At 37.0% G+C, this 14,542-nt stretch overlaps 1 protein-coding gene across 1 annotated transcript in view; it reads right to left on the minus strand.

Annotated features, from left to right (window-relative positions):
- The window catches only part of ALK (ALK receptor tyrosine kinase), a 641,419-nt gene that overhangs the window by 213,678 nt on the left and 413,199 nt on the right, over positions 1-14,542 (minus strand). The window contains exon 5 of the mRNA XM_087883123.1: positions 6,760-6,887. Within this exon, the coding sequence (XP_087739249.1) occupies positions 6,760-6,887 (128 nt within the window). The remainder of the gene's footprint in view (positions 1-6,759; positions 6,888-14,542) is intronic.

The following is a 14,542-nucleotide window of genomic DNA, read 5'->3' on the forward strand; positions in this document are numbered from 1 at the left end:
GGGATATTCCTTCTGGAGGATGGCAGGTTGTGAAAGTTGGTTACAGTTCCCGGCCTGGCTGCTGTGTGACTTGCCTTTAAGTACTTGCCTGAGCTATAATTGGTTTAGCTAAGATGCTCCCCATGCCATGCCATACTATGGGGAAATCATGCTGCACTGCGTGGAGTGTGAATCGATGACCGCTAGGTAATAGGCTTCTCGGTGCTATCTCTTCAAATGCTAGCCTAAAAGCTAGAAATGGCTTTGGTTGCTTGCAGCTACTTAAAAAAAGCAGAATTACATTTAAGAGCATTGCTGTCAAAGGACTTCAGTGCTAACTCTATAAAGTAGCATTTTCACAATACAGCCTTCCAGCAATATTTATAAACTTGAGTTTATGAAGTGAAGAGTTTCCTTTCCTCTCAATCTCTTCCTCACAACTGTCCTAAAAAGCAGAAAAGGGTGGCTTTGAACTGCCCTCCATCCTGTTTTGCCTCAGTAACAAGGCCAAGGATGGGACAGGCTCAAGAAAAGTGCTTGGTAGGTTCCCTTGGATTCATCTGCCCTCCTACTGAACATTGCCGGCTAGCACAAATAACACCGACCAATTCCTCTTGAGATGGAATAGAACTGAAAGGGAGGTGCGTTTTGACAGCTGCCCAGAAAAGAGCACTTAATCACTGCTTTTATGTGTTTTGCACCAGCATACTCAGGCTCCCTTGGAAGACACTCAAACAAAACACGTTGAAGATATTCTTGGACTATGTATTGTATTTATAGCTGGTAGTCAAGCTTTCCCCCTGCCACATTGCCGCTTTCCAAATTTTCCTACCAGGGCCACCAGGCTTGAAATCCCAGGAAATGCTCCTGTCTTATCTAAAATATCTGTCTAGGAGAGCCTATTTTTTTCTCCACCCCACCACCCCTTCCTTTCCCTGTGCAAGTTAATATAAAAAGGTGAAATTCAATTGCACCAGGTCTTTTTCAAACTGTAGCCAGACTTTTAAGCCTGAAAAGGAGATTACCTTTAAATCTGTGATGTGAAGAAAAGTAGATCAGACATACACACATTCTTTCTCTTTCCTTTCCAGTTCCTTAATATTTGCTTTTGTCTGAAGTAAAAGAGATATAAATTCCTTCTCTTCCTGTGACCTCTATAAGGATTACTTTTAACAAGGATTATTTTCCATTTTTAAGGATAAAGTTTATTAATCTATTTTGAATCCAGGATTATTTATTCCTGTTGGAATAAATCAGCACAAGCTAAATTGGTAAAAGGAGCCGTGGTGGCGTAGTTGTTAGAATGCAGCATTGCAGGCTAATTCTGCTGACTGCCAGCAGTTCAATCCTGACCAGCTCTTTGGACAAAAATACATACATGGTTGGAAAAAATGTTAAGATAGCATACAGACTACAAACCAGAATTATTTTTGTTAGGCATAATACCTGAAAAACATGATAAAGGGAATGTATATTTAGTATTACATTAATATTACATTAAAGCAGCAAGAATTGTATTTGCACAATACTGGAAAAATGAGGAAGCATCCACAGAAGAAGAAATAATTTAAAAAATATTAGACTGTACAGAAATGGACAGACTAACAATAAAGTTAAAAGAAAAGAAAGACACAAAATATTTTCAAATTTGGAACTTATTTTATCAATGGTTGGATAATACAGGTAGAAATTAGGAGTTTAATATTGCTATGTAAACAAAATGACCCAGACAGCATGCTGTCCACAAAGCACTTATTGTATACAAAGAGAAAATATATAATTTTTTTTTAAAAAAAAATCCTTTCATCCTTGTGAGGTCGATAAAATGAGGACCCAGATTGTTGGGGGCAATATGCTGACTCTGTAGACCTCTTATAGAGGGCTGTAAAGCACTGTGAAGTGGTATATATAAGTGCTATTGCCATTGCTAAAAAGTGACCAGATGGGAGTGGCCAGTCCATTCTGCTTTGAATGGCTAGCAAGAATTAAGGCAGAGTTAAATAACACCCCTTAAATAACTCATCATCAACAGGGATGATCAGGCACCATAGATCGTTTGTACAAGATTTGTTTCACAAAATGAGAAAAATGACTTCTCTTAAACTGGAACGGCTAAATGTATCTGCATTTCTGGTGAGTTGTAAATGACATGCAGGTAATATTGCTAACTATACTTAAGGAATATATCCCATATAACCCTTAAGTATGGTTAGGAAGGTATTTTCATGCTACAGTGGGAGTGACAGGAACCTTCAGAAAAGGAGGAAAGGATGATTTCCTTAGAAGATATTCCATATAAGTGCCACATATATTTTACAGATATACCTTTTCTCCTATTCCTAGTCTCACTTTAGGCATGAAAGCTGGCTGGGTGACTTTGGGCCAGTTGCTGTCTCTCAACCCACCTCACAGGATTGTTGTTGTGGGGAAAATAGGAGGAGAAAGGAATATTCGATTTGTTCACTCCTTTGAGTTATTTATAAAAATAATACAGGCAGGGTAAAAAAAACCCATCTAAAAATCTATTCAAAGAAAAGATGCCCCCCCCACCCCTTTTGCTATGTCCAATTGGCTGGGGTTGAAGAAAATCAATTACTTATCATTTAGCTACTAAGCACTTTATTTTAATTGGAATTGGAGTGTTTGAGGGAGAATACAATGTTTCAGTAAATTACTCAAAATGAAAGAAAGTATTTCTATGAAAACCATTACATGCCATTAATAAGTCAATACATTTCTTAGGAAATGAACTCAGCTTTTATTATTAGAAATTGCCATCAATTACTAAATATTGCTATACCAATTATTGTAGTTGTGAATGAACAAATTAAAATTATTGGCTGGATATTAATAAAACCAGTTATGGAGTTCAGTGGTAGAAAAGTGGTTAATAAATTCTGGGGTCGCTTATTAGTGAGAAATTTGCTATTTGGTGATGCAATTCCTTCTACCAGAACATTGCTTCCATGTGGAAAAGGATGAAAACATATTTTTAAACAGAAAAAAAAAAGAGCAGTTAATGAATTAAAGAAAAAGGCAGCTACGAGTTCTTGGAATTTGGATCCATCTTGTCCTTTTTCATTCTGTTTGTCAAACATTCTTGCATGCCTGAAAATTTATACTGAAAAGACAGCTGTCCTTTAGTTTTGGTGATAACAAGAACATATTTAGTCTTGGTGATTATAAAGACATATTTCCTTTGGCAACAATGCAATTTCTTTGACACTGCCTTCTTCACATTTGTCATTTTCTTCTTCTGGGATATTTTATTGATTTCTCCCTCTAGCCTACAGATAATGGAATTTCCTGGTTGTCTCCTATTCGAATACTGACCATCTCTGTTTAGTCTTTGCAAGCTTAGCCAAGGTTGGCTATAGACTGCCATCTACTGTGAATTCATTACACATTTAATTAAAATGTGCCAGGTCGGAGTTCTACTGTTGTTGGAAGGAGGATTCAGCAGAAACTTTATATTGGAGAAAAGCAAAATGTTCCATTTCATACCCATTTTTCTCAGCATCTGAAAGACCCACTGGAACATAAGAACTCAGAAATGCAATTATTCCGGGCATGGAATACACATATAATTCAACAAACTTCTCACTTTAATCTCTAAAAATCAAACAGAGTCTGTTTCTTATTTGCTATGTATATCAACACTGGAGGACCATAGCAAATCAATGGTCCCCCTGGATCACACAATATTGGCTTTCACCTGAACCCTACTCCATATTTTTGAAATATTCTGATGCAGATCCTGCCGCCTTTCCCCATTAATGAAGACAGTATGTTTTGTTTGCCATTCAGGACACTGTATTTTTGTCCCAGCAAGACATTGTGCCAACACTGCAGAATGTAAGCTAAACTGAAGTTCCCTAGCTAGGAAAGATTTGGTTCAACAGAAGAGAAGATTAGATTTATGCCTGTAATGATAATTCATAAGCAAAAGTTCAGGGTAGTTTAAAAAGGGATTTTATGGACTTCTGATCAACCTGACAAAAAGCCATTAGATCACAGTAAAATCCTACGAGACACTAGCTCAGCTCAGAAATAATCACATTTCCATCTTTATTCTTTTCAAGACAGGATTGTCTTGAAAAATTTGGGAGCAGTGTATGCCCCAAATTAAGATTATATTGAATGGAACCTTTTGGGAGACCTTTATTTACGTGTTATTTATTTGCTCAGGGATTTTACATTTACATTTCTATCTTAGCTGGGTGTGCTGCAATAGCTTTTAGGTAACTCACTGTTCCTACATTAATGTGTAGATTTGATATCATTTTTATTGCACTGATTAGTTTATAGGACTATATGAAAAAAACCCCATGCTTTCAAAAAAACTTTGAAGGGGCTTAATTAAAACTAATTGTCCTTTAATAGCCCTATTGCTTTAGTCTTTATTTAGTTTATTCTATGAGAACATTGGAGATAGCTGTCTCCATGAAGCCTTGGATGAAACCTTGTTTCCAATAAACTGGCTTAAAAACCATGTCACAGCATACATTTTCTTCTCCTCTCCTCTCCTCTCCTCCCCTCCCCTCCTCCTCTCCTTTCCTCTGTGAGCAAAAATATGAACAACTAAATTTAATAATGTACATGCCTAGACCAGGTTTTTTTTTTTCAATCTTAGTGACTTCAAAACATGTAAACTTCAATTTTCATTCTCATGCTGGCTGAGGAATTCTTGGAGTTGAAGTCCAAATATCTTAAAGTTACCAAGGCTGAGAAACAGTGCTCTAGACATTTTCATAAAAGCTTTCCAAAATTGAGGCCCCACATCATTAAAGTGTTATGAAGCTTGGCCTCATCATGTTTATTTTGGCACAAGAAGGGTTGTGTGACTCTAAGTCACGAGAGGAGAAATGACCAGAATGGAATGGGAAAAGAATTCTGTGGTAAATGGTTGAAATAATGTAAGATTGAGGAACTTTCAAAAGAAAGAAAAAAGCTCAGGGTCTTAACTCAAGATGGCATCCTGATGATAAAGTGCCATTGCAACTAGAAGCTTGTTGTTGCAATCAATTGCCATATACCTCAGTAGGAACCTTGAGTAAGCAATGCTATTTTGAAGGCAGTCATGAGGACAGGGAAAAGATAACTTCTAGCTGGGTTAAAGCTGTGCTCACTGCTAGAACAATACAATACATATTAGAAATCTGGAAAACAGAAAGAAGAATGAAAGAGGGCATATCCAATAAGTATCCGCATGGGGAAGATATTGAGCAATGCCACTGGAAGCTCTCAAAACTGACAAGCTCTTATTTGCTGTTCATTTTCACTACCCCTCTCCTCAATTTTTGTCTTGTGTGGCATAAAGAGAGGATTTTATCCCTCTACTTCCAGAAGTATATCCCTCTATCTCTAGCTTTCCAGCGTTGCCTAATCTAAATCAGCCCAAATCATCTTGATCAAATCAACAGGATTTAGAGGATTTGGAGAGGGAAAGGAGTAAAGGAAATAGCATGGTCAGAGAAGACCTTTTCCCTTTCACAATTATCATCATATAGAACTTGAGGTTTACAGACACTTCCAAACCCTGAACTGTTGTACATACAGACAAAACCTTAGTCTACAGTTAGTTATTAGATTGAATTCTCTGCTAATATGTTTTGTAATTTTGAATCTGAGTTTTCGCCATCTTGTACCCTCCAGATGAGTCAAACATAAATAGTAACAAGTATAGCCATGATGGGTTGGGGAATGTAGATGTTAAAACACAATACCTCTTGAGAATACAAAAGGAGAAAAATTGTCTTAACTATATTCTGTCAACATGGACTGGGGAGTCTTGGATTTAAAGCAGATTGCTACAGGAATTCTTCAAATCCTCAAAGTACAGACAATAAGAGAGGAGACATAAAACATGGTTGCTTAACAAGAGCCAGTGCAGTCTTGCATATAACAAAAGAATCCAGTGTCAAAAATATTTATATGCCGAGGCTGAGAATTTCAAAATCTTCATGATAGAACTAAAAAGTTTAGTATTAAAAGAGTATAGATGGGGGTATTTCAGAAACTTGAAGAAACAAGACAGTAACATTTTATTATTCACAATTACAACATCTATATCAGCATGGGGGAGGACATGGTTTATTTCTGTTATTTCTGTTTTGCCTTTCAGCAATGATTTATATCAAGGTATATTACCATACAGTCATAAAGCACACTGCATATAAATAAAATGAGAACAAAACATAGTGGCCTGAGTAATATTACTAACTATTTATTTATTTATTTATTTATTTATTTATTTATTTATTTATTTATTTATTTATTTATTTATTTATTTATTGGTTTAATTTATATGCCACCCTTCTCCAGAGACTCAGGGCGGCTTACAATGCGTTAAGCAATAGCCTTCATACTTTTGTATATACCTGCTTAGTAGGGCTTTTGGCCCCCTCTAAGCGGTGTTCTTTTTTACACAAAGTCAGCTTATTGCCCCCACAATCCAGGTCCTCATTTTACCTACCTCGGAAGGATGGAAGGCTGAGTCAACCTTGAGCCTAGTGAGATTTGAACTCACAGTAATTGCAGGCAGCTGGCAGCTAAGTGCTACTTAACAGCACTTTAGTCTGCTGTACCACCAAGGCTTCCAAACTCTCCAGTTATAACATTAAGTACTGGGCTTTATGTTTAGGACAAAGGCACTGGAAAAAAAACTTCAATTATTTCTAAAGTCAAAATCTTATACCATAAAGAAATACCTCCTTTTCCAGTAATATCAAATAAGCCAAAATACCCCAACATAGAAGAGAAAAAAAGATTCATATTTACCTGTGCTGCAATTCTTCATTGCAAATGAATCAACAGCAGCTACACTCCTGTTTCCATTAGCAGTATACTCCAAGGAGATCCGAAAAGGCTTTTCTAGATATCCAACCCTTTGTTGAAGAAGCACCCAACTGTTTTCACAACACAACAAGAAGAAAGAAAAGAGGGCAAATGTGGTAAGGAAATATATAGTGGAAAAAGCATATTTGCAGAAGTAGCTATTCCACAGCTGCCCCATCATCCAGTCCAGCAAGGTCTCATTTCTACTGAAATCCCTTAAAAAAAGAACCCTAGTTGCTTTGTGGCTTTTTTTAAAGAAAGAAAAACAGAATAAAGCTTTGTGAGGACTTGAGATATTACTAAGAATGGATTCTACCAGCTACGGACCCTTTTATCACCATGATCTATCACACTACTATAATTAGAAATACCTTGCAGGCTTTCTTGAGACCTTAAAATCAGCAGAACTTTGTCTCTCTGTGGCTTCCTCATGAATGGAACTATAAGCTGTAGAACACCTGAGAATGCTTGAAATTCCTATTGCACTACTCGCTAAGAACTGAGCAGCATATAAATTTAGTAAGTGATGTTTGGTTGCAGAGTCAATCAGATGTTTAGACAGGATCCGGCATTTTTGTCTACCTATTGAATCCTTCCCAAAGACTGGGATAGGCAGATGATGTTGTTTAATTATATTAAAGATAATTTTGTAGGATGTAGGCTGTTCCAAGTAAAGCTGCCTTTTGCAATTGACTGATGGTGATTTTGTCAATGCCAATTGTATCCAAATTTTTTGGGATTACATTCAAATTGCCTATTATTATTGATACTACCTTTGCTTTCTTTTGCAACATTCGTTCTACTTCCATTTGCAGGTCTTTGCAAATGGAATTGTCCCCATGTATTGCAATGCTCACCAGCCAGACTTTTTTGTCGTTCTTACCAACAACTGTTAAATCAGAGGTGTCAAATGCTTGTCTGTTTGAATTCTAAAATCCCAGAGCACTTTACCTTCTTCATTTTCTACTACTTTGTTTTGTGGTCCCAGGAGTAATTTCCAACATTACACCTCTAGAGTGTTTTTCTCACTCAGATAAATGGCATCTTATTCCAACCACTGCTATTATCTTTAAAATTAAAATTAGCCATTGTAAGTCAGAGCTTATGAACCTGAATAACAAGATCCATGAACAAAGTAATAATAATGTAAGCTACATATACCAGAGAAAAAGTTCATCTATCAATTTCAGTGAAATAAAATAAATATCGGCATGTTCAACAAACTGGTGGAAGTCTCTATTATTTTTCTTCATGTCTGTATTTCCAGAGCACAATGGCCTATTCAGCTACTATCCTCACAGTATCCACTTGTATGATGTCAATGGACAATCATGAGTATCTGGCCAAATGGAAAGAAACAGTTCTTGAAAGATTTCCAGCAATCACAAGTGTCACTAAATGGATGTAATGTCTTTCATTTCCCCCATTTTTGACCCCCCCCTTTAAAAAAAATGCTATGATGAGTTAATCAGTTTGATGCATAACAGACTATATAGATGCAGGGGTTTGAATAGCAAAAAAAGCAATAAGAGGGAGTTCCTAGACTAACCCTATTTTGTGGCCGCTAAGACTTTCTGTGCTAGCAGCAGGACGAGAGAGTTAATGCTCCATTAATCTTTTCTCTCCCTTTTGAGGAAGCTTGCTTCATCTCAACCTAATTCTAGTACTAAGAAATTTTAGGACTAAAACCTAACTCTTCTTTATTAATTACATATATAATGAAGGGCAGATATTTTCTTAGTGAGGATCTTTTTTTTTAAAGAAAGGTTTGGACCACAGAGAGCAAAAATATGAATAATTAAAAACAGAAGTAGCATAATGGTTATCTCTATAGTTACTATCTAGAGATAACCACTACACTGCTTCTGTTTCTAATTTTGTCATTTTTGGCTTCAATATTGGCAGAGTTGTCGCCATCCATAAAGGGAGACACAGTGCCATAATCAACTTCTTTTCTCCTTCAGTGCCTTGAATATGTTTCTTCCAAGTTCATGGTTTACAGAATTCCAGAACTACAACCCAGCATCTGCTTTGCTTAGCATTTTACTCTATTTGGCAATATACAGGCTGGAGAGTTACTTAAGGATCAATGAGAGACAACTGAAAGTAGAAAGTTCTGGAGTTGTTTTTCCCTTCCTCCCAGGATCTATTCTTTGAGATCATTACTTTTGTTTCATGGATTCCTTTGGGTCACCAAATTGAGAAAACTTCATAAAAACAAATAATAAGTTTTCTTGCTTGAGTTACTGCAGTTGCTCATCTGTAAACAAACAAAACAATAAAAAGCAGTGCTAGAAAAAATTGCAGACTAACTCCAGCTATAATAATTAATGCATTGCTTTCTCTTGTTTCTTTTTCCAGCAATCAGAATAAGGCACCTGTCTTTTCAATAACAATAATTTTATGATCAGTATTACTACTACCTTACAGAAAAGGTTCAAACAGTGTTTTTAAAGGCTTGCTTAGACTGTGTGTCAGAGGTGGGTTTCAGCAGGTTCTGACCAGTTCTGGAGAACCAGTAGTGGAAATTTTGAGTAGTTCAGAGAACCGGCAAATATCACCTCTGGCTGGCCCTACCCCCATCTATTCTCTGCCTCCCGAGTCCCAGTTGATTGGGAGGAAATGGGGATTTTGCAGTAACCTTTCCCTGGAGTGGGGAGGGAATGGAGATTTTAAAGTATCCTTCCCCTGCCACGCCCACCAAGCTGTGGCACGCCCACCAAGCCACACCCACAGAACCGGTAGTAAAAATTTTTGAAACCCACCACCGCTGTTGTGTGTATGTGTATGTATGCATGTATGCATGTATACATGTATACATATATGTTTTCTAAGGTTTTCACAGGTGTTTGTATGTAGGTCTTTGGTTGTTCGGGTTTTCTCCCACGTAAAATTGGAAGTATCTTGGCGACATTTCGACGAAGTCTCATTCGTCATCTTCAGGCTGTTGTTTTCGGCTTCGTGCTTCTAGGAGCAATGAGAAGCTTTCTCCTAGAAGCATGACGCCAAAAACACCAGCATGAAGATGACGAATGAGACTTCGTCGAAACGTCGCCAAGATACTTCCAATTTTATGTAGGAGAAAACCCGAATAACCAAAGACCTACACACACACACACACACACACACACACACACACACACACATGCATACACTTATATGATAAAAGATATATGAGGCCAATGCTTCTCCTTGAAATAATCCACTGCATGCTTTCTCAAAAAAAAATTTGATGAAGTGCTTTATTACAAATGCAGAAAAAGCTGCTTTTTTGGTTAGAATACTGCTCAAATTAGTTGAAGTTTGGATTGAAATGGTAAGCTTTTATTGTTGTTATTGTTAGTTTGTGATCATTGTTTTTATTGTTCTTTGTATTAGTCTTACTAGATGCAATATCTATTTGTTTTGTTTGCTTAGTTTACACAATGCATAATACAACAAAGGAGTATATTTTGCATTTGGCTTGTTGCAGAGCCTGGTACAGATTAGGGTGGAGAAGAAGTGATTGGTCAAGACTGCCAAGCTGGCTTCCATACCTAAGGGGGATGGGGGGGCTAGAATCTAGAGCTCCCCACTCCTACTCCAGCACCTTAACCACTTCATGATACTGGTTCTGTTTAGGTTTAACATTTTTAAAATATTTTTCCCCTCAAACTGGTGCCTTCTAGTTGTACTGGATTTCATCTCACCTGATTCTGAATTAAAATGTGCCAGACTGGGAAAACTGCAGTCCAAAATACAAATGTCATTTGAGTTCTGTAAAGTTTTCCAAAACACTCACCCCATCACAAACAGAATTAACAAATGCTAAAGATGTTTTTGAAAATAAGGGTGTACAAAGGAAGTAAAGAAAGCAAAAAAAAAAAAAAAACCAACAACAACAACAATTTTTTTAATGTGATTTTTAAAATAAATATTTTGATATATTAACAAGGTGACTTTGAAAGGGAATGAATCTGCAGTGAAAAATGAAAGCAGGAGAAAGGTGGTAATTCATATGAGGGAGAGATGTGGGAGATGTCTAAAAATTAGGATGGCAGTCACAACCATGTAGTTGAAGTCCTGGTCCTTTTCTACGTGTTTCACAATTCAGTTGTGTGGTTTTAGAAGTTTTCTTGACTTTCTGACCCTCTCCCTATGGATTCCCTTGATTTATTTGCAATAACAAAATAGTTTTGTATATGACAATTGCAGCAAGACTTTTATATGGGCAGCAGGGGAAAGATATAAATTCCCACAAATGAATACTGGATAGTGAAATTAATGGAACTGGCAGAGATAGCAAAATTGACTACTTTGATGAAAGCCCAAAGATAAAAGTTTATTTGACTTTGTTTCTATATGGAAACCATATGTGAACTTCTTAATTGAGAAAGATAAAAATGTAGTTTTGGTTTTAGGGTTTGATGATTAGGTTTCTAATTTGTTATCATTATAAAATATTGTATTATATCTATATATATACACACACACACACATGTATGTGTGCATGTGTGCGTGTGTATATTCTATTGAGGCACCTGGTCTATCCCAACATGTGGGAGGGAGGATGTTGTGGTGGACCAGCTGCTTCGATAGAAAAACCTTAATCTCTCCCCTGGCTCAAACTGACAAACGGAGGAGAACTTGTGGCTCAGAGGTTAATACAAGTGCCTAACATGCAGGCAGCCCAAGTTCAAATCCAAGTAAGGGTATGGCTAGCTGATGAGAGCTAAATAGCTTGAAATATATCTATACTAGTCTCCCTTTATTTCTTCATCAGCAAAATATAAATTATATATATATGTATGTATGCATGTTGTTAAGATTTATGTTTACACATAGAATAAGTGGTTATTTTGCTATACAATTTTTTATTGTTTAGTTCAGTGGTGGGTTTCAACATTTTTTACTACTGGTTCTGTGGGTGTGGCTTGGTGGGTATAGCCTGGTGGGCGTGGCAGGGGAAGGATACTGTAAAATCCCCATTCCCACCCCACTCCAGGGAAAGGATACTGCAAAATCCCCATTTCCTCCCGATCAGCTGGGACTTGGGAGGCAGAGAATAGATGGGGGTGGGGCCAGTCAGAACTACTCAAAATTTCCACTACCGGTTCTCCAGAACTGGTCAGAACCTGCTGAAACCCATCTCTGGTTTAGTTTGTATATTGTTTATGGTTTTGTTTTAATTTAGAGTAAGAGGCTATTTTATTACATATTTGTATCTTTACTGAAGAAAGTTGGAAGTCATTTTTTTGCGTATTTTTTCTTTTTTCTTGCCACTTTTTAACTTCTTCCCTCTTTGATCCCTCCTCCCCTTTTTAAATCTTTTACAGTTTCCTTATTTGTATTCCTTATCTTTCTTTGAAGCTTAATAAAATTGGTTTTAAAAAAACAGTAACAAAGTAGGAAATAATTCCCATTTTTACAAGGTGAGTGCCACTGTCTTTCTCTCTGTGGGTAAAAATAAGAATGTGATTTAAGGGTCAAAGTGACAGGAGCCTCAGACTTATCCAAATATTACCCTTGGCTAGTTCTCTTTAAAAACTGACAACAAAAGTAGCTTGATTTGCCACCTGGAAATCCTAATAGAGAATTATTCTTTCAGAAGTAAGGACAAAGTTAGTTTTAGAGATGATTTATAGTGAAATGCTGGAGCATCTGTGTGTCATGCAAAACATCCTTTACCCTTTCCAAGACAGATGGATTTTAATTCCAGGTACATGGTGGCTCTCAACAAAAATTTCTATTTCTTTGCCACCACTAACCCTCTGGCTAAATATGTCAAGAGTTTTAGAAATTGTTTTTCCTGAATTACTGGTGCAATAAACTTTACTTTTAAAAATTTTAGACACCCATAGTTTACCATCAAAACTATATTAAACTTTCAGAGGTAATGCCAGGCAGGTATTTTATGCTGCTGAAATTCATGGCAGTAAAAGGCCCAGTGGGAGCCAGATTCATTTAAAAAAACTGCAGCACATGTGCCTTCAGAAGTGACTGATCCTCACACAAAGAATATATGCTCTGAGGCCAATTTCTACAAAGCAGATGCCCGCCTCTCTGACAAAGTCCCCAAAGAAAAAATATACCACTAATTGCCATGTTTTTCTATAGTTCTTTTGGAAGAAATGCTACAGAGTAAGGGCCTTGTGGAGTACACATTTTATTCAGTCCCTGAGATCGGAAAATTGTTAAGATGCACTGCTTGAAGTTTCACAGAGAAAAGGTTACTGCAGCTGTGCCTTACCCATGTGCCTTCTGTTTGTCTGTCTGTCTTTCTCTCACACACATACAGTTTTATCTCACAATAATGGAAACCTGATCACAGATTATTTCTCTAATATTTCTTTACAAGTCTGAACTTTGGGTTATACCATTCTTCACATAAATGGAAACCTAGCTGGTAATTCTCAAATGCTTTCCTCAACAAAGTTGAGTTCCTTTGAAACTCTGCCAATATAAAGCTGGAATTACAATATATTGTTGCAGAATTACAAGTTTTCCAGTGCCTTCCCATTTTTGCATTTCCTGCTGGAATGCTGCTGTATACTCTTAAAGCTTTCCCAGTAAACACAAATGCTAATATTGTCAGCCACCTGTCTTTTGGCCATTTTTGGCTGTTCCTTTAAACATCACAAAATAGTTCACTGTATTCTCTTCATCTTTTAAAAGATGGATATTAATCTGGGGGATGTCTAGTTTTGCCCACTTGTAGCTTAGTTTATTTATTTATTTTCTCAATTCTGTGGAGAATTTTGAATGGTTGCAAATTCCTGCATATTTTTCCTGTCAACTTGCCCAAATACTGTTGTTGCGCAGAAGCAAGGTGCATGATCCCGTTGCGAACCGGTAGTAAAGGTAAGTAGAACCCACCCCTGGTTGGAAGCATCATCCATCACTGTGTTGCTTACTAGTAGACTGTGAATAAGTGACTCAAACAAAATCTGGCACCATGTCAATAAATTACTAGCAAAATTAAAAGTATACTATCAAAAATCTGCAGGCTGTGAACAATTATGGAGACATAAAGGCTGTCATTTATATTACTTCAGGTCAAGGAAATAGTACAAAATGGGGGGGGAGAGTTCAGTTGTCCTATCAATGCATTCATGTTTGCAGAACAAGCATTCATTTAAGCATCATGACCAGTTTACATGCTGGACACATTGGACATACTAAAATTCTACCATCATAAACTAGACTTTCCTCATTTTCATTTGGTCTGACATTATTTTTTATTCTTTGAGGCATTTTTTTACTCTTATATATGTAAGATGACATTTGATAGCATATACATATTTGAGAAAGTAAATATATATGCTCTGCCATGGTATATTAGCACACACCTCTCCAGCTGATGATTATTTAGATCTAAATAATTCACATTTTTAACTTATTTTCATTAGAAGTGGAAACACCATGTTCTGGCATGGGGAGATTAGTGGTGGGTTGCTACTGGTTTGCCCCAGTTCAGGCAAATTGGTAGCAGCGGCAGCGGAGGCTCCGCCCACTCATCTGAACGTCATCAAATATGCTCTGCGCATGTGCAGAAGCTTCTGCACATTTGCAGTAGTGGCACACACGCAAGCGAACCGGTAGCAAAGGTAAGTGTAACCCACCCCTGGGGGAGATACAACTCTTTCAGCATCCATTTGCTCTCCTTCTTTTTGTCCTTGTTGCTTGGCATATTTACTAGTGTTTTGAAATATAAGATGGTTGATTTATATTTACTTGAAATCTTGAG

The sequence above is a fragment of the Pantherophis guttatus genome, chromosome 1 (assembly GCF_059756535.1).
Source record: "Pantherophis guttatus breed Tessera chromosome 1, ASM5975653v1, whole genome shotgun sequence".
Classification (NCBI taxonomy): domain Eukaryota; kingdom Metazoa; phylum Chordata; class Lepidosauria; order Squamata; family Colubridae; genus Pantherophis; species Pantherophis guttatus.